The 27,162-nt window shown below is 37.1% G+C and overlaps 1 protein-coding gene across 3 annotated transcripts in view; it reads right to left on the minus strand.

Annotated features, from left to right (window-relative positions):
* LOC149803954 (uncharacterized) overlaps window positions 1-27,162 on the minus strand; it is a 180,265-nt gene that overhangs the window by 25,004 nt on the left and 128,099 nt on the right. For all 3 annotated transcript variants that reach the window (XM_089953781.1, XM_089953783.1, XM_089953782.1), the window contains 8 exons: window positions 22,931-23,094; window positions 22,182-22,292; window positions 21,236-21,492; window positions 16,568-16,722; window positions 9,118-9,403; window positions 6,992-7,704; window positions 2,361-2,505; window positions 1,135-1,233 (listed from right to left, as the gene is read on the minus strand). In XM_089953781.1, coding sequence (XP_089809907.1) covers window positions 1,135-1,233; window positions 2,361-2,505; window positions 6,992-7,704; window positions 9,118-9,403; window positions 16,568-16,722; window positions 21,236-21,492; window positions 22,182-22,292; window positions 22,931-23,094 — 1,930 coding nt within the window. The remainder of the gene's footprint in view (window positions 1-1,134; window positions 1,234-2,360; window positions 2,506-6,991; window positions 7,705-9,117; window positions 9,404-16,567; window positions 16,723-21,235; window positions 21,493-22,181; window positions 22,293-22,930; window positions 23,095-27,162) is intronic.

Raw genomic sequence — 27,162 nt, forward strand, 5'->3', positions numbered from 1 at the left:
TTTAACTTTGCTGCAATAAAAGACAGATCTTAAAGTTCAAGTGTAACTTATTCGAAAGAAGATAATCATTATCCTCCTTGATATTTGGATAAATATGTTCAAGGACGAAGTACAACGAAACCGATGATAGTATACATTTTATAAAAGGCAGTAATTTGACTGCCATTTTGTTAAAAAGATTTATTTGGCTTTTTGAATTGGCATGTATGTACTGTGTTGGGCTATACTATAGCTTCATATTGATTATAAGGAGACTGTTAAAAGAACGACTTTAAAAGAAAAATGAATTAATAAAATTATTCTTTGAATGGACAGCGCATTTGTTTGTTAATTGTTCATGTTGATTTATTTGTATGTTTAGAGAAAGAGAATGTTGTGCAAGTTGCAATATCCTATTTGAAGCTGAAAAAGTACGAGTCATATGAAAATTTGCCAGCATATTTTTGACCCCTACATTTTTTATTTGACCCCCAGTTCTGACACCAAGGGATTTTTTTTACCCTCAATTTTACACCCCTGGGGGATACACCGGTATGTATGTATGTATGTATGTATGTATGTATGTATGTATGTATGTATGCATGCATGCATGCATGTCTGTCTGTACGTACGTACGTATGTCTGTGCGTGCGTGCGTATGTATGTATGCATGCATGCATGCATGCATTCATGCATGCATGTCTGTACGTACGTATATCTGTGCGTGCGTACGTGCGTATGCATGTATGTATGTATGTATGTATGTATGTAATATTTTATGCTTTGTCGCTAATATTTGTCGTCCTGGTGCCTTACCATTGTTGGTTTTTATTGGTCTCTCCCAAACGGTCTCAAAGTTATCACTATACGAGTCAGAGCGAAGACCGTTGGGATGCCTTACCATTGCTGGTTTTTATTGGTCTCTCACATACACTGTCAAAGTCATCAATATACAAATGGAAATGAAAACCGTTGTGATGCCTTACCATTGTTAGTGGTTTTTGGTCATTCCCACACAGTATCAAAATTATCAATATAAAAATGTGAATGACGACCATGGTGACGCCTTACCATTGCTATTTATTTTGCTGACTCCCAAACGGTGTCAAAGTCATCAATATACAAGTCAGAATGAAGACCGTTATAATGCCTTACCATTGTTAGCTTGTATTGGTCTGTCCAACACTGTGTCAAAGTCATCACTGTACAAATCAGAATGAATACCGTTTCTGGCGGAACTATCAGTCCTCGTATCTAAAAAAATTAAATTAAGTGACAAGTTCAACAATCAGCAATTCATATATAGGTCTGAACATGATTTACTAGGGCCTGTCCATATTTATGTCAGATTCTCAGTGTAATTAATTTGTGATTTACTGGCAAAATAAGCTAATAACAAAGGGACATGATGTTAATACCTTTTATAGGACTAATCTTTCCATTCCCACCACAATCATCCTTCCACCTAACACCCCCCCAAAAAAATCCAGCAGTCATTAATTTTGCAATTTTTAAAAATTAAACATTCTGATGGGGTTTTTCTCCATTGAGACGAAACTTTCTCAAACACTCTACACTCTACACTCAAACACTCTACAAGACCTTTCCTTATCAAAATGGTAAATAAAAAAAATAAGTTCAAAGAATCTTAATACTGGGCCAGTTCCTCAACAGATCGAACGTTAGACTGGGATCAAAATGAGACGGCAAATTACGATAACAGTACTGAATACAAACATAGACTGGGATCAAAATGAGACGGCAAATTAAGATAACAGTACTGAATACAAACATAGACTGGGATCAAAATGAGACGGCAAATTAAGATAACAGTACTGAATACAAATATAGAGTGGGATCAAAATGAGACGGCAAATTAAGATAACAGTACTGAATACAAACATAGACTGGGATCAAAATGAGACGGCAAATTAAGATAACAGTACTGAATACAAACATAGACTGGGATCAAAATGAGACGGCAAATTAAGATAACAGTACTGAATACAAACATAGACTGGGATCAAAATGAGATGGCAAATTAAGATAACAGTACTGAATACAAACATAGACTGGGATCAAAATGAGACGTCAAATTAAGATAACAGTACTGAAAACAAACATATTTCCATAAAAGATATCATCTTCTCAAAACAAAACCTTAACACACTATTTACATTTGGATATATGCGTGATAGAAATGAACGGTCTTCAGGGCCAACTTGAAGACATTCAGAATATCATGAATCATGGGTGGACAACCCGAAGACAAAAATATATGGCACCTGAGTTCGAATCTGTGAAAATTCAAGTACAAAGTGAACGCCTTCTTCAGATACGATTTCGCCCATATTCTACAATACTGATCCTTATACACTAACCATCGATCAAACGGCTCTCCTGTACATCGTCTGGTTTAGAGTTATCTTCTCTTGGATATTGAATACCTTCATCCTCCTTCTCCTTTTCCTTAGCCTCCGGGGGCTTGGTCACCACCATTGATGTGAGGGGAGTAACAAAGCTATACTAAAAATCAAAAACCATAAGGAATTAAAAACGTTAAAACACAATAATATTGAATTTAATTGAAGACTTTGAGGCGACAGTGGCGGTATTTAATGATGCAATCAATCGGTTATCGGACATTAGCTAATTTGACCTCAGCGCTTTTAGCTATTTCTGATTTTGACTATTTAAAAACATTGGAACCAGAACACAAAAACTGAAGTGAAGGTGAAACTTTAAAAACTACTTTCTTAACTCCGAGTGAACTTAATATAAAATTATGCTGGAGTGTCTTATTTTTTGTATATATGTATACATGCCAGATTTGAATAGTATATATTTACCATAAATATAACTCGATACAGTTTTCAGTTGAGCAAAGATTCAGTTTTTTTAAATACGCTGTGGAGATTTACTAGGGGAAAGTGGATGAATTTACGGCTTCCGTTGAATCCTTGTGTTCTGGTCCCGAGTTTATAAAAAATATCGAAACTCTCAAGCACATACGTAGATAAATTACTCGCACTAGCTAATGCCCGAGAACAAACCAATTGACCCTTCGATCTAGAGTGACGTCTGTCAGTCAGAAAGCTCAGGACATAATTACCAACATCCCGCTAAGCAGTCTAATTACCAATTTCAATGTTTGTCTAATATTTGCACCAGGTGCTGTTCGGTCATGCAGTCTGCCAGGAACCTGTTAAATCATCTATGTTGGTTGTACTATATAACAGATCTGTATAGCGTTAACATCTTTCGTCTAATTTCACGACATTTTCCACTACCTTTTAAAAAGTCCTCTGTCAATCGTCAGGTTAATTAGTCGGTGAGGCATTCACCTCAAAATCTTGACGTAAATTAGTAGTCTCCCAAAGTCTTCAAAATAAAAATCGAACTTACAATTACATTTAAATACACCGATCTTCCATAACTTTAATATGCATAAGAAATGGATGTGTAACGAAAACAGTTCAGAATATATTCACCATACACAGTTTGTTGTATGCAAACGTTTGCGAAGCATTACGGTAGGAATCTCAACCCGATGATTCAGATTTTTTTAGGGGTGCTCGGGCAGACGATTCTTTACAAGAAACCGGGCAGACGTTTCCACATAAGAAACCGGGCAGACGTTTCCTCAAGAAATCGGGCAGACCTTTCTATGCATGTAACCGGGCAGTCGTTTCCATTCAAGAAACGGGGCAGACGTTTCCTTAAAAAATCTGGCAGACGTTTCCATATAAGAAACCAAGCAGACGTTTCCATTCAAGTAACCGGGCAGATGCTTCCATGTAACAAACCGGGCAGAAGTTTCCAATACAACAAAACGGGCAGAGGTTTCCCCAAGAAACCGGGCACACGGTTCCAATACAATAAACCCGGCACACGTTTCCATATAATACAACAAGCCAGGCATATGTTTTCATACAAGAAATCAGGCAGAAGTTTCCACGCAAGAAACAGGGCAGACGGGGCAGCCGGTTCCATACAATAAACCGGGCAGATGTTTCCATACAAAAAGTTGCATATTATCATTATTCTTCCAAGATCACTTACTCAGAGCACAGATTAGGAGCTAAAACAATATAGTTTTAAAGCACGAAATTGTATTCAAGTAGCACGTGAAATACAGCTGTTTGAGTACAGCAGAAGTCATAATAGAGAATGATGTCAGACCAGAAAGAACTGCGCTGATACGAACTAATGTAAGAGCTAGTTTTGTTTTGTTCATTGTAAATCTTTACGGAATTTCTCTCAAGTAAAATAATTATATTAGATTATTAGAGAACTTTTTTTATTTGCTTTTACTTTATTATATTTATTTATTTATTTATTTTTATATTTGTTTATTGATAAATATTTATTTATTTAGACACTGCCACCAGACAAGGGTCGTCGATCCACGTCAACCCTTTGTACATAATGCTGGCGATAACTATGTGTAGGCTTAAAGGCGCAATAGGAAATTCGACGCAATTGGAAATTCATAGTGGTGGTTGAAGTGCCCAGTGGAAAAACCCACAAGAACATGGTTCATAATGGTGGAATAGGACCCTAGGGAATTCATCCTATTAGAGCTCGTAGTATGGTGGAATAGGACATCAGGGCATTCAATCTCGTACTGATCATAGGATGGTGGAGCAGGACGTCGGTGAATTCCAAATAGTACCGCTCATAGGATGGTGAAATATGACCTCAAGGCATTCTATCTCGTACCACTCACAAGATGGTCGAACAGGCCCTAATGGCATTCAACATATTACCGTTCATAGGACGGTGGAGCAAGACATTCAAGACTTTCAATCACGTACCGCGCATAGGATGGGGGAGCCGGACGTCGGGGCATTCAACGATGTACCTCTCATAGGATGCTGGATTAGGACCTCAATACATTCAATCTCGTACCATACAGAGGATGGCAAACTGTATAAGCTCGCATCTACTGGCGATGACTCTACAGCAATGCTCCCTCAGTTGGGATGCTAATGACGACAAACATCTTGTGAATAAAAGAATCGCTGTCCATAAATGCTAAATCAGGTTGATAACATATGCGGGTGTGTGGGTGAGGAGGAGGGAGCTCGCTAAACCTATTAGGCCTATTAAGCATTCACTATTCCATTCACTAATTAACTTGATGAGCGTGTGTGTGCATGAGTGTTTATTTGTGTGTGATTTGGATTTTTAACGTATCTTTAAAGTTTTATTCATATCGCTACTATGTCTGTAGTGGGACAGGTTATATTGATGTCTAGCATTGGGGCATCATGCCGCAGACATGTAGCATCATGTCCCACCAATTCACATTATCCTGACACCAAGCCGACCACTCATAACACTAGCCTCTTAATACTGAGCGTCTAGCGAGGCAGCTGTTAGTACCATTTGTATAAGTCTTTGGTATGATACGACCGGGTTCGAAACAGCGATCTCCCACTTCAGAGGCGGATGCTCGAACTACTTAGGCCACCGGAGTGGTCTTCTTTATATGAGAACCCGACAATTAATTGGATTAGACATATTTGTGTCAGCTGCATCCAATCACATATAGGATTGGACATATTTGTGTCAGCTGCATCCAATCAAATATAGGATTGGACATATTTATGTCAGCTGCATCCAATCAAATATAGGATTGGACATATTTATGTCAGCTGCATCCAATCAAATATAGGATTGGACATATTTCTGTCAGCTGCATCCAATCAAATACAGGATTGGACATATTTCTGTCAGCTGCATCTAATCAAATACAGGGGCGATACACGCTGTTTTGGTTAGCTACGTAAGCCGAAGGTTGATGTGGATCAAAATGGATCGAATGCTATTAGCTAGAAAAGATGTTCATCAGCCAGTGTTGTGGCTGAATGATCAAGTTATTGTGTTGTCGTTGTTTTTGTTTTTGTTTTGTACTGTACATTGATGCCTCAGATCTACCGTTGGATACGTGTTAGCAGAAAGCACGGACAACAAGATTAAGATAAAAACACCTTGAAAGACAGAAATGAATCACAAAACCTGCCTGGTAGACTAATTTGTAGTCACCATACGTATTAGGGAGTTTAATACTAAACACAGAAGTAACTAAGAAAGAGATTAAGACAGATGTCACATTAACTAAGTAAGAGATTAAGACAGATGTCACATTAACTAAGTAAGAGATTAAGACAGATGTCACATTAACTAAGTAAGATATTAAGACAGATGTCACAGTGCATCACTAGATCAGTCACAATACTATTAGAACAATACAACTCGTCTGCCGCATGATATACCTGTTACTGTCTCTTTATTTACAATTCTGTATTAATAAAGAACGCATAATTAACGAAAACAAATCTCTTGACATATTTGTACACTAATGTACAGAGGTAAGTTACCTGTATGATCGATTGATCAGGTATTCTACCTTAACCTGTCATCATAATGTTGATACTTTTGTGGAGGACTCTAAATTTGTTTCTCTGTGGATGAAACTGAATATTATCAATAGAACCGGTGTAAACCTGAAAATCTTATACTGACAATTAGTAGATTTTGTCCACATTGTACCGAGATTTTGTGACGTTTGTCGCGTACAAGACATGTGTAGAAAATATCTTACCATTTCACGTACAAAACATGTGTAGAAAAGGTCTTACCTTTCTCGTACAAGACGTATAGAAAATGTCTTACCCTTTCACGTACAAGACATGTGTAGAAAATGTCTTACCCTTTCAAGTACAAGACGTGTGTAGAAAATGTCTTACCCTTTCACGTACAAAACGTGTGTAGAAAATGTCTTACCCTTTCACGTACAAGACGTGTGTAGAAAATGTCTTACCCTTTCACGTACAATACGTGTGTAGAAGATGTCTTACCCTTTCACGTACAAGACGTGTGTAGAAAATGTCTTACCCTTTCACGTACAATACGTGTGTAGAAGATGTCTTACCCTTTCACGTACAAGACGTGTAGAAAATGTTTTACCCTTTCACGTACAATACATGTGTAGAAAATGTCTTACCCTTAATGAAAGGTCCAGGATCTGCCTGTTTATTCGTCCCTTCTCTGTGTCATCAACGCTGGATTCACTGTCCTCTAGAAGCTGTTTCACACTGAGATATGCCCAGCTCTTCTCCAGGATTTCTTCAAGATCTGCCACGTTAGTTAGGTTCAAAAAGCTTGGCATATCAAAACCAGCACCAAGGACTAGAACCAGGGGTGGTTGACGATTGACATTGGCTGTGCCGAAGTGTACTTCTACGATCGGATCATTTTCAACACTATTCTTTATTTTTCCCGCCACCACCTTTTCCGTTCCAACGAAGTAATTAGGGAACTTTGTTCTCGTCAGGCTACTTTCCTCTATACTGTTGGAATAGATAATGCTGACGTCCTTCAAAAGTACATTTCTGATTTCCTGGTAGAAACCGGAGATTTGGTTCTCGGCATCACCAGCCTCATATACTCTCCGCGCCAGACCATAATTCTGCAGAGCTATTTTTCTCATTAACTTGTAGTCAGCGTCATAACCGAATGCAAGCGTGAATATGGGAGTTTTGTTTCGATCTTGGTTCATTTTCTGTACTCTTGTCATGATTTCAGTTTTATCCGTGACGGCACCGTCGGTAGGTTCCCCGTCAGTCAGAAAGAAGATTATGGTACAGCGCATTGAGTTCTTGCTCGCTATTGCAGCAAGTATGAGCCCCTCATCTAATGCATCGTAAATGTTAGTACCTGAAAAGAGGTCAAGTATTTCTTATATTTTCAAATATTTCTTCGATCTGAACGACTGTGTAACATTTCTCACTAAACTTACCATTGTCGTCGACAATACGACGAAATAGAGCCATTTTGTTTTCTACGAAATAGAGCTATTTTGTTTTACGAAATAGAGCCATTTTGTTTGTTTTTGTTACACGTGGGCAGAAGTTAGATTTACCTCCAAGAACATTCCCTACAAAACGTGTATTCTAATTGTTATGCATATTTAATATGTTTTGTTTGTTAGTTTTTTATAGTTCATTTTGTCGATAAGCCTGGATGTCAAGCCCCACATACAATGCCATATTATCAGTCGCATATAAAACAAAATAAAACACCCTAACAAACAAAATATGAAATGCTGTCAGTCTTGATAACAGTGATCATCTGAGGTAATTTGTAAGCTTCAATACATTTATATTGGGACAGCTGCGCAACGGAAAAATGTCAAAGCTCATGGGTGAAATATTCGAAATTACGATTTAAGTGAGAATGACCCCAATCTGCACTTTCCTACAAACCAATCTTGTATAAATATTTGAAAAAACAGTCTAATACCGTGGAATAACTTGAATATTTTTGGCGGAAAGGTTATCAAACTCAGATCTTCAATATATATATATATATATATATATATATATATATATATATATATATATATATATATATATATATATATATATTACATGCAGCGCTGTAAATTTTATCGCAGTGCTAGAATCACAACAGTGTCACGTGGGATATCGTGAAGCTTGGACATGGTGTCACAAGAGGCTTGGACATGGAGTCACAAGAGACTTGGACATGGAGTCACAAGAGACTTGGACATGGTGTCACAAGAGGCTTGGACATGGTGTCACAAGAAAAATGGAAATGGTGTCACAAGAAGCGTAAGACTTTCTCTAGTTCATAATATAGAAGAAAGGGTCCAAAGAAGTTCAGCAGAGGTTATCAATGACAGACATTTTGATGTGAGGTCGACTTTTAAACAGTATCTCACTGAAAATAATTTTTTCAATAAACTCTTATTTGCTAGTTGTCTTTGATCAGATCTTTGGCAATTGATTTCAGCATCACTGTGGTTGTCACTGGGTTATTATTTGAAGAAAAAACCCATTCCTATGATTTAGACGTGAACCAGTCATAGTATCACATGGTACCAGTCATACCCATATTGACTGGCAGCAAATGTCGACAATATCTATTGATTTTATTTCCCGTTGTGCTTACCATTATTGCTACGGGTTCTTTTCGTAACCCAAACAGGAACGTCTTTACAAGTGAAAATGAAATGTAGTATACTAATTAAGTCATTTTTAAAAACAACAAAATTCTGATGACATCCATGGTTTGGTGTGAAAAGTCAGGTAAAAGAAAATAACATACCACCATCCGCTTCCAATGTATCCACAAACGTCTTAGCATCGTTTATATTTTCAACTGTATTACGAACTATATTCTTTCTCCACTTAGTAGTTCCGCTGCTGAAGGTTAGAATATTGAATTGGTCGTTTGGATTTAAGTCATCTAGTATAACATGCATGGCGCTTTTGAGCTGTTTAATTTTGTCTCCAAACATCGAGCCGCTTATGTCCAGGATAAAAATGACGTTTCGGGGAATAGGATCTGATCCAGCTGGTGCAAAGAAGTGAATGAAATGCCCTCCAACTACCTGTAAAATACAGAAAGAAGTGAATGAAATACCCTCCAACTACCTGTAGAAGAAAGCGAAAGAAATACCCTCCAACTACCTGTAAAATAAAGAAGGAAGCGAATGAGATACCCTCCAACTACCTGTAAAATAAAGAAGGAAGTGAATGAAATACCCTCCAACTACCTGCAAAATAAAGAAGGAAGTGAATGAAATGCCCTCCAACTACCTGTAATATAAAGAAAGAAGAGAATGAAAAGCCCTCCAACTACCTGTAAAATAAAGAAAGAAGTGAATGAGATACCCTCCAACTACCTGTAAAATAAAGAAAGAAGTGAATGAGATACCCTCCAACTACCTGTAAAATAAAGAAGGAAGTGAATGAAATACCCTCCAAGTACCTGTAAAATAAAGAAGGAAGTGAATGAAATGCCCTCCAACTACCTGTAATATAAAGAAAGAAGAGAATGAAAAGCCCTCCAACTACCTGTAAAATAAAGAAAGAAGTGAACGAGATACCCTCCAACTACCTGTAAAATAAAGAAAGAAGTGAATGAGATACCCTCCAACTACCTGTATAATAAAGAAGGAAGTGAATGAAATACCCTCCAACTACGTGTAAAATAAAGAAAGAAGTGAATGAGATACCCTCCTACTAACTGTAAAAATAAAGAAGAATGTGAATGAAATACCCTCCAACTACCTGTAAAATAAAGAAAGATGTGAATGAAATGCCCTCCAACTATCTGTAAAATAAAGAAGGAAATGAATGAGATACCCTCCAACTCCCTGTAAAATAAAGAAAGAAGTGAATGAAATACCCTCCAAGTACCTGTAAAATAGAGAAGGAAGTGAATGAAATGCCTTCCAACTACCTGTAAATTAAAGAAGGAAGTGAATGAAATACCCTCCAACTACCTGTAAAATAAAGAAGGAAGTGAATGAAATGCCCTCCTACTACCTGTAAAATAAAGAAAGAAGTGATTGAGATACCCTCCAAGTTCCTGTAAAATAAAGAAGGAAGTGAATGAGATACCCTCCAACTACCTGTAAAATAAAGAAGGAAGTGAATGAAATGCCCTCCTACTACCAGTAAAATAAAGAAAGATCTGAATGAAACACCCTCCAAGTAACTGTAAAATAAAGACGGAAGTGAATGAGATACCCTCCAACTACCTGTAAAATAAAGAAAGAAGTGAATGAAATACCTTCCAACTGCCTGTAAAATAAAGAAAGAAGTGAATGAAATACCCTCCAACTACCTGTAAAATAAAGAAAGAAGTGAATGAGATACCCTCCTACTACCTGTAAAAATAAAAAAGGATGTGAATGAAATACCCTCCAAACTACCTGTAAAATAATGAAAGAAGTGAATGAGATACCCTCCTACTACCTGTAAAAATAAAGAAGGATGCGAATGAAATACCCTCCAACTACCTGTAAAATAAAGAAAGAAGTGAATGAAATACCCTCCAAGTACCTGTAAAATAGAGAAGGAAGTGAATGAAATGCCTTCCAACTACCTGTAAAATAAAGAAAGAAGTGAATGAGATACCCTCCAAGTACCTGTAAAATAAAGAAGGAAGTGAATGAAATACCCTCCATCTACCTGTAAAATAAAGAAAGAAGTGAATGAAATACCCTCCAACTACCTGTAAAATAGAGTAGGAAGTGAATGAAATACCCTCCAAGTACCTGTAAAATAAAGAAGGAAGTGAATGAAATACCCTCCAAGTACCTGTAAAATAAAGAAAGAAGTGAATGAGATACCCTCCAACTACCTGCAAAACAAAGATGGAAGTGAATGAAATGCCCTCCTACCACCTGTAAAATAAAGAAAGAAGTAAATGAAATGCCCTCCTACTACCTGTAAAATAAAGAAAGAAGTGAATGAGATACCCTCCAACTACCTGCAAAATAAAGAAGGAAGTGAATGAGATACCCTCCAACTACCTGTAAAATAAAGAAGGAAGTGAATGAAATACCCTCCAACTACCTGTAAAATAAAGAAGGAAGTGAATGAGGTACCCTCCAACTACCTGTAAAATAAAGAAGGAAGTGAATGAAATGCCCTCCAACTACCTGTAAAATAAAGAAAGAAGTGAATGAGATACCCTCCAACTACCTGTGAGATAAAGAAAGAAGTGAATGAGATACCCTCCAACTACCTGTAAAATAAAGAAGGAAGTGAATGAAATGCCCTCCTACTACCTGTAAAATAAAGAAAGATCTGAATGAAATACCCTCCATCTGCCTGTAAAATAAAGAAGGAAGTGAATGAAATACCCTCCATCTGCCTGTGAAATAAAGAAAGAAGTGAATGAGATGCCCTCCATCTGCCTGTAAAAAAAGGGTTGAAACTTAAGTAGAGTAGACTGTTATTTGTTCTAATTTTTCATTCAGAATTGGCAATGAAATTACATTAAGCTGTTTCGGCATGGATAACATTAAAATGTAACTCCGTAAGGCTTATTTAACATTAAAATGTAACTCCGTAAGGCTTATTTAACATTAAAATGTAACTCCGTAAGGCTTATTTAACCTTAAAATGTAACTCCGTAAGGCTTATTTAACATTAAAACGTAACTCCGTAAGGCTTATTTAACATTAAAATGTAACTCCCTAAGGCTTATTTATCATTGAAACGTAACTCCGTAAGGCTTATTTAACATTAAAATGTAACTCCGTAAGGCTTATTTAACATAATATTAAGTACAGATTAACACTAACAACTAGCAACACGCACAACCACCTACTCTCCAGCATCTACATCTAAATACCAATGCAATGTTACTGACCATTTCCCATGCTTACTAATCAAGACTTAACCTTTTTACCCAGCACCACACTTACTGACCAAATACACACAGATGTAAATTATTGGGTATAACAAGGAAGAGTAACACATTTAACAAACAAAATACAACAATGCAACCCCAAAGTGGGGTGAGAGGGAAAACTGCAATTACAAAGAAATGTACAATCACTCACACTTAAAGGGTCATACATATACAAACAGGGAAGTCAGCTGACAGTGTGATGGCCTCGATCTGTTAAGTTAAACAGAGTGGGTATGTTCTAGTGTTAGTCTCTAGACGTTTGTGTTGGTCAGTATCTAACTTCATGTTAAATTCCCTGCGTGATATGTGAATGTTTTAAGAGTACATTTCCCCATGGCCACATACAGTTATATCGTGCGAATTCTATGGATGCTGTAAACATTACATTTCCCATTTGCTCTAGACAGACCAATACAAATGTTAATCCTATGTACTAATGATAAGCTCCAATTGGGCCACACTTTCAAACTCGTTGCATAATTTTGAATTCACACTCACTTCATTCTATCACCTTTTCTTACTACCAATTGCCCCCATTAACGATTTACATTTATTCTCTTGGCAATAGGCTCTCTTCCACAGGGTAAAACTACCTTCATGCGCAGCACGAAAACTCCGTATTAACAATAGACTGTAGACCTTAATAATGTGTTTGGTCAAGAAAAATATGTATTATTTTATTCCGAAGAGGCATGGGTTAGAAATTGTTATAAGGGAATATGAATTACAAGTAATAATATATTATTTTTAACGATTAGAAGTTACAAAATAAATATATTATACATAATTATTCATGGTTAACTTATTTGTTAAAACACAATTGACAAATAATGTTTAAAAAATTGATGACTTCTTCATATTGCATGGCAGCACTTTCAGAGGATGTCTCTCATTTCAATTGGCACAGAGTTAGAAGATTGCAGCAGACTTACATGTAACGTAATGATTGCTTATATGTATATTTCACCTGTACAACAGTGATTACAGAAGATGATGTAGCGATCAAGTGGTGGTTAAACATTAGAGAGGGAGGGTTACAATGCGTACAAAATGGCACATATGCAGTTTTAAGCTGAAAGTCTTATTATAGATAAGTTTATTACAGTACGCTATGAACACTGAGGCATTTGCACAAACATACAACTTGTAAAATAGTGTCAAGTGGCACTCTCTTATTTTAAGCCACATGCACTACTGCTCGTGTACTGTGAGGCTACACACCAATTTATGAAGACCAGCATGGTTTGTGACAATTTTGGCCCATTAAGGACAAGGATTTATCCCCTCTGTCTCGCTAGAAAAAACATGAAGTATCACATATTTCAAAGTGAATCGTTTGAAAGGTAATGAACTTAATGGTGATTTTGATTCAAATGAATTCAACACGACATCTACATAATACATGTTACACTGTTACAATGCAAAGAAGGACGAACATTAAAACCTATTTATAATCAAAGTTATGAATCACGTGACACAGAACACTACATCATAGTATGGAAACAAAGGGGAGACAACATAGTACTATTCAGTCCAAAGAATTTTGATCTACAATTGCAGTGTTCCGTTACGAAGTACACAGATGTAATAACGAGATCAATCTTGAAAACAATCAATTTTTTTTTATACCAGTCTTATTTTTAAGGAAACGATCCTGATGATTGGAGCAGGAAGATGGCAGCCTCTTCCAATACTACTAGCCTAATGAAGGGTTCCATGACAGCTGGAATAGCGGAGGCGCAGTTTCTTTAAGTGGTAGTTCCTTACATTATCTTTTGGAAGGTTCAAAATGCCCTTGACGTGCGTGGGTAAGTAAGTACTATTCCTTACATGGTCTTGTGGAAGGTTTAAAATGCCCTTGACGTGTGTGGGTAAGTAAGTACTATTCCTTACATGGTCTTGTGGAAGGTTTAAAATGCCCTTAACGTGTGTGGGTAAGTAAGTACTATTCCTTACATGGTCTTGTGGAAGGTTTAAAATGCCCGTAACGTGTGTGGGTAAGTAAGTACTATTCGTTACATGGTCTTGTGGAAGGTTCAAAATGCCCTTAACGTGTGTGGGAATAAATTACGTTCTTCTGATCAGGCGTAAACGTTTAGCATAAAAAGAGTTTGCTTGTCCAGGGGGTGGGAGCTACTAGAATTGTATAGCAGTTGTCATCCTCCTCCTGTATGTCATTGAGTACCTCTCGCTATACACATATATGTGTGGGTAGGTGGTGGGAAGATAAGTGGAACCAATAAGATGTCCTCTTTATAGTGAATACATCAATGTCATATACTGTGTAACAATATTAGTAAAACACCTATTGACTAATCATTTACTGTGTACTCATGTCAGTAGAACACCTATTAACTAATAATATAGTGTGTAACCATGTTAGTAGAACACCTATTAACTAATAATATACTGTGTAACTATGTCAGTAGGGCACCTATTAACTAAGCATTTACTGTGTGCTCATGTCAGTAGGACACCTAATAACTAATCATATACTGTGTAATCATGTCAGTAGGGCACCTATTAACTAATCATTTACTGTGTAATCATGTCAGTAGGGCACCTATTAACTAATCATTTACTGTGTAATCATGACAGTAGGGCACCTATTAACTAATCATTTACTGTGTCATCATGTCAGTAGGATACCTAGTAACTAATCATATACTGTGTAATGATGTCAGTAGGGCACCTATTAACTAATTATATACTGTGTAATCATGTCAGTAGGACACCTATTAACTAATTATATACCGTGTGATGATGTCGGTAGGACACCTATTAATTAATTTTTTCATCTTTAAACAAATAAATCAATGTCCACGTTTCCATTTTCATGATCATACAATGGAATATATTCAATGGTATCATACATTTCACATTGTCATTAAATGTTCCAAGAGAACTGGTCTGCAAGCAACAGTTCGATTTGAGCGCCATATCCTTTTGCACTCCTTAAGGGTGGTTATAAAACTCCAGATTCCATATTTATCAGTCTGCCAATGAAATTATTCATATTCTCCGGTAGAAAACGAGTATATCGTAAACTATTTTTAGCAATGGTTCCTTCAGTTTGATGTGGAATAAATTTCAAATTTCACTGTGTAGAACCAATAATAAATCCAAGAAATGCAATTCTTAAAGCAGGCACAATGATTGTTTTCGTGGCAGGAATGCGTATGCCACCTAAAACAACAAACAATATTGTACTGTGAACATTAATAAGGCATTTTTAATATAGGCTACAATCTGTCTTTGGTCAAAGTTTAATTATTTATCGTGACCCTGTTTCCTATACGATGAAAACATATCGTGACCCTGTTTCCTATACGATGAAAACATATCGTGACCCTGTTTCCTATACGATGAAAACAGTAGTTTCAATGATTACATAAAGATTCTTGGAACGGTTAATGTCCCATTTGTTTGCGTGTGTGTGTGTGAGTGCTTGATAAATGCTGGGTACTTGTTGGTCAGCTTTTATAATTCATTAATTTTATCTACCTGTTTTCTCACATCATGCAAAGCAAATAGTTTGTTACTTTGTTGTTTTGTTTTTTTTTGATAATGCTCATGCGGTGCTATTATTTATTAAAATCAGGTCCAACTCATGGCAGTCAGTCTAGTCACTCTCAGAATTTATATGTTTTTGTGTCAAATTTCTGCCATACAGTTCTACAGTTCATTTATTAGCGCGGTCTTTTGCTGAAATATATAATGTTGCCGCATATGTTACTCCAACAGAGTCTCAATTGACGAGGAGGTACCTGTGACATTCACCTGGGGCTTCCTCGGTTTTAACTCTTTGCAATGGTTTTGCCTTTGAGAATTTGTTTATATTGTTTTCCGCCTTTCCATCACTTTAAGAAGATGACTTTGCCGATGCAAAAGACTAGGTCGACATAGTAATAAATGGCCGTCTGCCATTGTTTCTAAAACTCGACTCGTGTTCGATGGTTAGAAAGTGCTGTTATAAACGCAATCCTTTGAACAGGAAATATTCTCTAATTTGAGTAAACAGTGGTATGAAAAAAAATCTTACAAAGTGTGGATCGCATTGTAACCCACATCACCGCTACGTCACCTCAAGAAATCCTGAAAGTACTTTTGGTAACGTAATTATGAGCATGGCGAATATCAAAATGTCACAACCTCGAATTCCGTGTGATGTGCACGAGCTACCAAGGATGGAGCACCGTTTCACTATATGGTTCGAACTCGGAAAAAAGAAAGGGAGAAAATTGTTTTACTGGAGGAGGTATACAAGGGTATGTGTAGTGGTTCGGGTGGTTTTGAAGGGAAGGAAAGAAAAATGTGTTTTCTTGTTATCTCGGAAGTGCTTTACCAAAAGATCCCCGTTGTCGTGGTTTCGCTCAACGTCATAACGAACAACAAATTGGCCGGTTAGACCCTTACGCCGATCCTCGAGGCTTGGTATGTACTGCACACGTCTGGCATTGGGAGATGTCTTGAATATTGCTGTCATAGACGGATCTTGTTCTGCAATGAATTTAACGACATGGTCATGAAATACGAACAACAAATATGAAACAGATTTGTCCCCCCCCCCCCCGTAAGGATTATGAATCCGAAGGTGTGGGGACAGTAATCATCAGTGAAACACTGGCTAGTGAGAAATGACATGTTGTACCACTAATGGAAACAACTGAATACAGGAATTTAGTCCCACACGGTTAGACCTGTAGATGTGTGTTACCACCTACACAATCTGGTACGTACAGTTCAATCAAGTGCTGATTCAGAGGGCACGTTCATGGTCGGAGAATAAAATGGACTATTTCTGTTATTCCCCTATGTATAAACAAACGTTGTCTTTAACCTCGTGCGCGTCAGTCGACTCATTTATAGATGGGTACCAGTACCAAATGGAAATTAATCGAAAATGGTCTGACATTCAATTTAGAGACATTCGTCGTTTGTAAGTCGTTTCATGTGGTCACTTCCTACCTTGATATTAAAAAGTAACTTTTAATTTAAAACCTGTAACAAAGAAACAAGTCGTATAATTGAGCTCATATACTCATCTGTTTCTAACTTATCATCAGCAGTCTTTAACAGGTAAGTAAAAGTTATAAATGTGGCCGTACAAGGCTACAAAACAGAACCTTTGATATGTTATCTCACTGCAAAGGATGCCTTGAACAATAAAAGAGGATAGTTGCTGGCGCAGTATTGTGCAAACTATCGCACTCACTTTATAGTGCTTTCATAAACTTACAGAGCCACATGTCGCATTACGGATAAAAACAACACACGCACACTTCAACGAAAATCAGCCGATTAGTAGGGTTGGTCATCATTATAAACTATATTGTATTGATTTGTGGGGCCGGTCATCAACATAAGCTATAATACTTTCTTTAGATGGACTGGTCATCAATAGAAGCTATATTACGTTCACTAATATGGTTGGTCACTAAAAGAAGCTATCATCCATTAAGTACTAGACCTGGTCATCAAAATGACCGATAATGCGTTAACTTTTAGGGCTGGCTATAAATATAAGCTCTGTTGCGGTCATTATTGGAGCTGATCATCAATACCTGCTACAACGCGTTCATTAGTAGGCCTGGTAATCAAGACTTGCTACAACGCGTTCATTAGTAGGCCTGGTAATCAATACTTGCTACAACGCGTTCATTAGTAGGCCTGGTAATCAATACTTGCTACAACGCGTTCATTAGTAGGCCTGATAATCAAGATAAGTAATACTGCGTTCATTAGTAGGCCTGAAACTCAAGATAAGTAATACTGCGTTCATTAGCAGGCCTGATAATCAAGATAAGTTATACTGCGTTAATTAGTAGGCCTGACAATAAAGATAAGTAATACCGCGTTCATTAGGCCTGATAATCAGGATAAGTAATACTTCGTTCATTAGTAGGCCTGATAGTCAAGATAAGTAATACTGCGTTCATTAGTAGGCCTGGTAATAAAGATAAGTAATACTGCGTTCATTAGTAGGCTTGGTAATCAAGAGAAGTAGGCCTGGTAATCAAGATAAGTTATACTGCGTTCATTTGTAGGCCTGGTAATCAATATAAATAATACCGCGTTCATTAGTAGGCCTGATAATCAAGATAACTAATACTGCGTTCATTAGTAGGCCTGGTAATCAAGATATGTAATACTGCGTTCATTAGTAGGCCTGGTAATCAAGATAAGTAGGCCTGGTAATCAAGATAAGTAGGCCTGGTAATCAAGATAAGTTATACCGCGTTCATTAGTAGGACTGATAATCAAGATAAGTTATACTGCGTTCATTAGTAGGCCTGGTAATCAAGATAAGTTATACTGCGTTCATTAGTAGGCCTGATAATCAAGATAAGTTATACCGCATTCATTAGTAGGCCTGGTAATCAAGATAAGTTATACCGCGTTCATTAGTAGGCCTGGTAATCAAGATAAGTTATATTGCGTTCATTAGTAGGCTTAATCGATAGAAGCTACAGTGCACGTATTAGTGGGCCTGGTCATCAGTAGAATCTATATTGCACGTATTAGTGGGCCTGGTCATCAATGTAAGCTATAGTGTGCTCATTGCATTGGCTTGTCAATAACTAAAACTGTATTGCGTTCATTATTGGGGCTGGTCATGAATAAAAAGCTATAAGGCGTTCATTAGTATGGCTAGTAATCGGATGATCCTCCACCACAAAGACTCTGAGCACATAAAATGAATAAAGCCGAGTTTGATGAAAATTCCTGTCATATAGGGGTCGTCAGATAATTACATCAAACCACCGGAAATACGTGCATCGAATATCTGTATCATCGTGCTACGCATGTAGCTTTTTGTTGTTTTTTTTATGTTGTGTGGCCTGTTTTCGAGATATGCGTTCCTGCTACAGCATACACCTCTCTTCGTTTGTACCACTGTGTTGATCCAATGGTATGTTCACTTTAAATGCATTAATTTAGCACAGAATGGTTATCGAGGATTTCAGGCCCGGCCCTAGGGTGTGCGGGGCTTAAGGCAGCAAGCGATGAGCGGGGCATCAAGCAAAAAACAGTTGCATTGCGGAGTTGATTTCCTACCAATACAGTATTGGCAATATCATATGTGTTCAAATAATGCGAAATAGAAATTAAATGTTTAAATGAACACAACTTCCAAATCAGGCTCTTAATACTGGCATTTTGCTTTGAAAAGCAATGATGATGTCATATTTATTTATTTGAATATGTGACAGCTCAAAAAGGACGTAAAAATATATATATATGACAACGCTGAAAGGACGAAAATAATACAAATATTTTAGCATTCTTCTAATTGAAAGTTTGTTAGTCATTGACGAGTCTTTGGTTGTACACTTAGTGTATGCAGCGTGCAACCTGCAAATTGACTGCCAGTATTGTTGTTAAGCGTTGTCAGCGTTCATAGTCATTGACGAGTCTTTGGTTGTACACTTAGTGTATGCAGCGTGCAACCTGCAAATTGACTGCCAGTATTGTTGTTAAGCGTTGTCAGCGTTCATAGTCATTGACGAGTCTTTGGTTGTACACTTAGTTTATGCAGCGTGCAACCTGCAAATTGACTGCCAGTATTGTTGTTTAGCGTTGTCAGCGTTCAATCTCACCACAGTAAAAACAATGTATACCCAGGAGCGATGGGCCCCTGAAAGCGCCTAGATCGCCTTACCCTAGGGTCGGGCCTGGAAGATTTGACAAAACGACTTGTTTAAATTTATGAGAAAAAATGTTATCACACAGGTTAGATGGTTTTTTAGTTTGGTTCCTAATGAGGTTCGAATCCAGCACGCACCAACCTCCAAACACTCTCAGCTAAACGCACGTTCCCAAGAAATGATAGGATCTAACAGTGAATATATTCGTGCGCCGCAGATGCACTCGCATTTCAAAGTACTGTTGGTCTCTAACGCTAAATTCTCCTGCGCAAAATCGAAACGTTTCACAACTTTTAAAATATTTATTCCATATGAGTGTATATTCAACCCAGTGTACCTAGTAATTAAAAGTTTACTGCATTTGTATGGGAAACTTTGAAGCAGTTTTTCTTAGCAATACTGCACGACATTAGTAGTGCAGTATTACATAGAAAAAAGGAGTTCATAATTTCCTTTACAAATATAGTAACTTTTTCATTATATGCTCATTTTGATTCTCTACCTAAGGCTGAATAATAAAAAGAATACACTTCAAGAAACAAAGTAGATAATTTATGCTGGATTCCAAAGTAAATATGCGACTTAAGTTCAACAATACACAGTACCAGTATTCATGCGTACATAGCACCGTCCGGCGACCTATGAACTTCATCGCGCTCTCAGTCATTCGTTTAAAATATAAATGCCTTTCTATGCTATTTATGGAGACCCTTGAGAGCACGGGTAATAGTTCAAACATTCGATTTGCAAATATTTACGAACATTTCTCATAAATTACCGTTTAAATGATCAGAATGTGTTTTAATGCTGCGTGTCTCACATTTGTTGAAGGCATATCGGATATTACCTTCATTCGTTTGCTTGGGAAAGAGATTCTTTTGTGATTCTGTGAGCTCATCGACATCGTCAACGTTATCATCCCTACTTTCGAATGGACCATAGAGCTTGTTTAGTTCATCCTCAGATAAATCTAACAAATCAACTACTCCTGCGTGTGTTGTATGAGCGTACATTGTTTACAATCAAAGGTAATTCCTAGTACACGATACTATTTTAGAAACAGGTGATCTGCAGTATGAAGCCGTGCAATATATACAAATATTGCACGATTCTGACAATGTAAAGTTAACAGAGAAAAAAATGAACATATAATAATCCATCCCATTGTCTTCGACACAAAGGTGTGCACATAAGGGGGTAATTCCCAACGTAACAGAAATTTACCAGTACAAAGGTATTTAAAGAACCACTTTTTCATAAACAATTTATCAATATTACATTATCTTTATACATCTTTATACATATGAGAGAGAGAGAGAGAGAGAGAGAGAGAGAAAGAGAGAAAGAGAATGTGTGAGTTACACCTTCAATACGAATATCGATGGGGCTCGTCTCTATCTTGTTTCCAAATGTATAGACTTCGAAAAGTTCAATATCTTTGAATTCCAGTACACTGACTGATATACTCATGTCATCTACATTACGTCCAGCGTCAACGTAAATTTGATGGTCGTAACGTCCACGTTTACGCGTCAGAAGCTCCTGGTAGGTCAGATTGAACGTCACTTTGTCATACGCTGCCAGACTCACTTCTACGAAGAACTGATTTGTTTCTCTTTCCCTAAAATAAAAATAGAAACTTTCTGATTTATTCCATCAATTCAATATTCGATTTAATTCCGATATTCGGGCCCGATCCAACTAAGTTCAATTCAATTCTACAATGCTATCCATCTGCTTGTGAGAAAGAAGATTATGTCGCACAAGAGAAAGTAATATCTAGAAATGTGTCACTTGCTATAAAATACCTTACTTCCATCAAGTCAGAAATAGATAAACAGAGTGGGTACGAGTAATATGTGAAATAGCTTATGACTTTATCCCAATTTTATTCGGAAAACTGTTCTAAAAAAAAGACCACTTGTAAGTATGCGAAGTCGTAGATGTAGCGAAAATCTCAGCGGTTTAGCAAGGTTTTTAACAGGTAAAGCTATTTTGGTTGCAACATTGGTCAGATAATTAGTTATGTGACATATACCATAGTAACATAATATTAACTGGTTGTTTTATCTCTTTTACGTAATGAAATACTATAGCATCAACTTTGGTAAGGACTTTCGTCCTTGTACATTCAGGATATGTATATTTTGAATTTATGCATCCATGTAGGCAGGTAGGTAGGTTACGTTGGTTGATTGGTTGGTTTGATGGTTGTAAATATGTAGGGAGGAAAGTTTGTCTGTTTATCTGTTTATTTGCCTGTCTGTCTTTCCGTAGATAGGTTGGTAAGTTTTGGTGTGCGATTCTTACCTCGTTCCGACATAACCGGCGGTTTGTCCCATAGACATTGCGTTCTCAAATTGGTCTCTTGCAGTTCGTTTGTCCTTAATCTCGCCAGGGTAGATAACTCCCCCAATTTCTCTAGTGCAGAGAGAGAGTTAATTGACTATGCTTATTACGCACACTCATTCGGAATGCATAATTTAATGTAGTACAAAAATGTTCCGTAGTTCAAGTTCGAAAAGTTACAAGAATGTAAGAAGCATCAATTTTAATGTAGAATGAAAAATATTTACCACTATTCAAGTTAATGTTATTTGAAAAAATGCGATACATTAATTTCCATGCAGGAAAACCTGCTCGAGAATTCTACGATGCATATGTTATCAATGAAAGCGATCTATGTTTGCTTGAATGTGTAATACATTTAATGATTGGAGTTTCGGACAAAAAATAATCACTTCCGGACAAAAAATCAATCACTTTTGGACAACACATCAATATATTCTGGACAAAAAATCAATCACTTTTGGACAATAATTCAATACTTATCAATAAAACAAACATTTCAGAAATTGTGTTTTATCTAAATGACAATGGAAAAGAGAAAGAATGTCATGTATCGACTTTGTCACTTTTTTTTGTCGGTTCGTTTCATTGTCTATATATGCCGATGAATTCCCTTTTTGTGTCTCCCAGTCAGCATGTCTTTTGTGTCTATCTGTGTCCTGTGTCTGTCTTTCTGTCTGTTCAATTAACTGCCTCCACCCTCCCCTTACAGCAGAAACTCTGTTATGAAAGCTTCGTTCGGCATGGTCACATTAAACACAGCTTTCCTGGTGTCGTTTACATAGCTCTTCATCCTGCTTGACACCATGGTGGTGGCGAAGCGAAACTTGATATCCGATATCACGTGCAAGGCCGTGACGCGTGTGTCTCCTTCCTGCAGTAAAAAAACAAATTTGTTACAGTACATGGCCCTTCCATCCACTCCCCGCAGATTTCACCTCAAAACATGTTTTGGCCTACATCCGTAATTCTTAATAGCTGACCACTACATGTTTGCCTCCAACCTCGAAAAAAAATGTGGGATACCTGTTACATGACATGACATAATATACGATATAATACGATGTAATACAATAGGATATAGTATGATTTATAATATGACATGATGTGGTATAATTTAGTAATTTATTGTATGGTATGGTAAAACACAGAATACCAATACATAACAATGCACATTACCGTACAGTACACTACAGTATAAAATAGGATATGTTGTATAAGGCATGATATTATCGTTTATAATTCTATACGATCTGTTGCGATATGATATGATATACATATGATATTATATGATATTAGTGAAGTCATTCATAACAGGATATTTTTAGACTATTCCTTATGTGTCAGGGTATGTTAGGAAACTATCTTACCGGTTGTGATCAGTGTCATTTCGAGGCTTGCCTGATATAAATCTTAGTCCTGAAAGGCTTATCTTATCAAAGGCCAATAGTACGATTAAGAACATCCATGTTGAGGTTTGCACTGAGACATGGAGAACCCAGTCGTAGGATTACGTTATTTGTCTTCTCACGAAGATCATGGAAATCTATTGGAATAGCGTGTGGACTGATGAATGAAATACTATGATTGGTAAGTGCAGGTATTTTCATTTGTTTACAATGTTTGATTCAAATGGCATTATTTGGGGTTTTTGGACCAAGTTTGACTAACCCAGGAATGACATAACAAATTTCTAGTTGTTGTTATCTATGTGGCATTTCTTGAGAGAGTTTGTATTTTTCGTTGTTGTAGTCAGTGATGTGTGTAGTCTTAGTGCCTGGATCAGTATTTCCTGTCATTGTTCCTTCATACAGCATCGCGATGATTACACTGTCTGTAACTCTGTACATTTTCAGGTCAGTACTTTTAAATGTAGCTGAGTTGTATGTAATTCGTTTCACACGAAGCATTTAAAACTATTCAGGTAATTTTAGTTAAATTCAATGACGCTGACCTGAAAATTTACTGAGTTAGGCCAACAGAAAGGATATAATTCACCATGCTGAGTGGAACAAACTATAGTTTCTAGCAAAATACCAAATAGCTCGACATCGTGTTCGTCTGTGGTGTCTGTCTCCCTCAAAATGTTTTATATGGTGCGTTCTCAAAGTTGGAGAAACCGTAAGTTCCCATGTTGTCTTGTTATATATTTGTTGTTGTTGATTAATTTTAGTACAACTCTTTCAGGCACAGCAGATTACAACAAAGGTTTCTTCTTTTAGAAGTAGTTTCTAACGTATGGGCACCATGACTGGGACGACCTGACTGGGACGACATGACTGGGACGACCTGACTGAGACAGCCAGACTGAGATAAGAAAAGTGAGGTTACCAGAACAGCTAGATTTCTCTGTCACATGGGAGAGAAAGGTATATATATTCCCCTGTAAAACGCGATATAGCTCTGTCTGAGACAAGAAACGTGTGTCTGAGATGTTTATCTATCTATCTATCAATGGCTGGGTGGAAAGCATGCTGGACTAGCAATCCAAAAGTGGCTGTTCAAATCCTACCAAGATAAGCCCGGGCTAATGGGGCGGTTTTACGACCAAGGCACATTACTCCAATAACCACGGTAATATAATAACTTTTCGTGTGCTAATGTGACATTACTCATCATTCAAATTAGGAAACAAATTATTTCATTTTCCATGTACAGCCTGAGAGAGAGAGAGAGAGAGAGAGAGAGAGAGCGGCAGAGAATAGGAATCATCCAAATGACCCAGATTTACAATTTATAATCGTGTTTCTTGTATTTGCTTACTTATAAAATCATATGCTAATAACAACATATTCAAAACTGTGTAGTAATAGTAACCGATGGAAAATAAGTGTTAACCAGCAGTAAAGAGAGAGAGAGAGAGAGAGAGAGAGAGAGAGAAAGAGACAGAGAGAGAGAGAGAGAGAGAGAGAGAGAAAGAGACAGAGAGAGAACAAAAAAAAAAGGGCAAGCTTCTAAATAACTTAAATACTGTCAGGCAAAATGAGAAAGACGACGAAATAAAAGAGAAAGACGACGAGGCATAAAGAAAGTCAGACTGAGAGACAGCAAGACTTTTACTTGTTCGTTCGGGAGACTACTAAGTCCACTTTGCAAGATCCCCAAAAGAACAAAACAAAAGAAAGGCATTTTTCTTGTTATGTCGGTTGTGCCTGCCATGTCGTTGTATTATGCTTGATGACGCTGCTGTACATTTAGTTTTGACTGCACACAACCAATTTTCAAGTGTTATAAGTGCTGATCTCCTTCCAAGTTCCCATAAACACTTAAACCCCGATTGTCACCCAGTCAGTTTTACACTCGTATAAAGTGAAAAGCGGACAAACATAATACGTCCGCATCTGAATATGTTTTTTTTTCGAGGAAAAAAGGTTGGGCGGAATCAAAGCTAATAGCAGTATCATGACCTCGACACAACGTCACAAATTTTTAAATCCATGCCATTAAGTAGACCTGATATCAGAATATGTAATAGTTTATACAAAAGTTACTAAAGTATCACGGTATGACAGAATCTTAGATTATGTTGGCAATCACAGCGTTACATGATGCTAAAGTATATATCACACGCTCTAAAGTCTCCCAGCGGAAAGCAATGCATGGTGCGAGATCAAGTAATGACGTACATTCGAAGATCAAAATGACCGTTACAGAAGCTTGAATGATTGAGCCGGAATTGCAAGGTCACGATATGACTGTTAAAATGCATATACCTTTTTTTCTTCTGACTGTATATACAATTAATGTACGCAACAAACACTACGAAAAAGGAAACGCCCACTTGAGAGAAACTCTTTGTAGCATAATTACTGTTGAAGCTGCTTCTACGCTAACTAGCTTAATACCCTCTGTGTACTTCTCTCCTCCGTAGACAGGAGAGTCTTCGTACCGACTCATAATTAACAAGTAAATGCAAATATAACCTTGACACTTTGAAGCAAGTTACTTTATTTAAGAATTTGAAATGATGTTGTTAGTGGTGTGATATCCGCTGACCGGAATTTAGAGCAACTTGCTTGACAAAACATGCAGTTCTCGTTTTTGTGTAACGCTTCTAAGGCGGTCAGATCTCGTTAAGCTATTTTTAGTAGAAAGCAGTTGTATAATAAAGTAAAGGGATTTGTTGTGCAAAGGGATTCGACAACAGGGGGCCCGGGCGTCAGATTGATTCCTTATCTTATTTAAGAGGCAAGGAAAACATTGTCAAATGAGTTGGATGTCAAGGGCCTGTCATTGACCAATACATTCGTAGCTTCAATAATTTTTGAACATCTAAAACATTTCCGTATGTGTAATGATCATTTTCATGTAATAGTTTGGATTAAATGTTTAAGTTGCGTACATTCGCCAGAAATCAGGTCATTTAGTCTAGCAACAACATTCAAAGTATATTGGACTTTCCAATTAATCATTTTGTAATATATGAGCCTATCTCACCAGTTATTTTTAATATTTGGGCATATCTCACCAGTCATTTTGTAATACAAGGGCCTATTTCACCAGTCATTTTGTAATGTATAGGCCTATCTCACCAGTCATTTTGTAATATATGGGCCTATCTCACCAGTCATTTTGTAATATATGGGCCTATCTCACCAATCATTTTTGTAATATATGGGCATATCTCACCAGTTATTTTGTAATACATGGGCCTATTTCACCAGTCATTTTGTAATATATGGGCATATCTCACCAGTCATTTTGTAATACATGGGTCTATTTCACCAGTCATTTTAAAATATATGGGCATATCTCACCAGTCATTTTGTAATACATGGGCCTATTTCACCAGTCATTTTGTAATGTATAGGCCTATCTCACCAGTCATTTTGTAATATATGGGCCTATCTCACCAGTCATTTTGTATTATATGGGCCTATCTCACCAGTCATTTTGAAATATATATTCCCATCAATCATTTTGTAATATATGGGCTATTCCC

The sequence above is a fragment of the Sinohyriopsis cumingii genome, chromosome 3 (genome assembly GCF_028554795.1).
Source record: "Sinohyriopsis cumingii isolate HCF-2022 chromosome 3, ASM2855479v2, whole genome shotgun sequence".
Lineage (NCBI taxonomy): Eukaryota > Metazoa > Mollusca > Bivalvia > Unionida > Unionidae > Sinohyriopsis > Sinohyriopsis cumingii.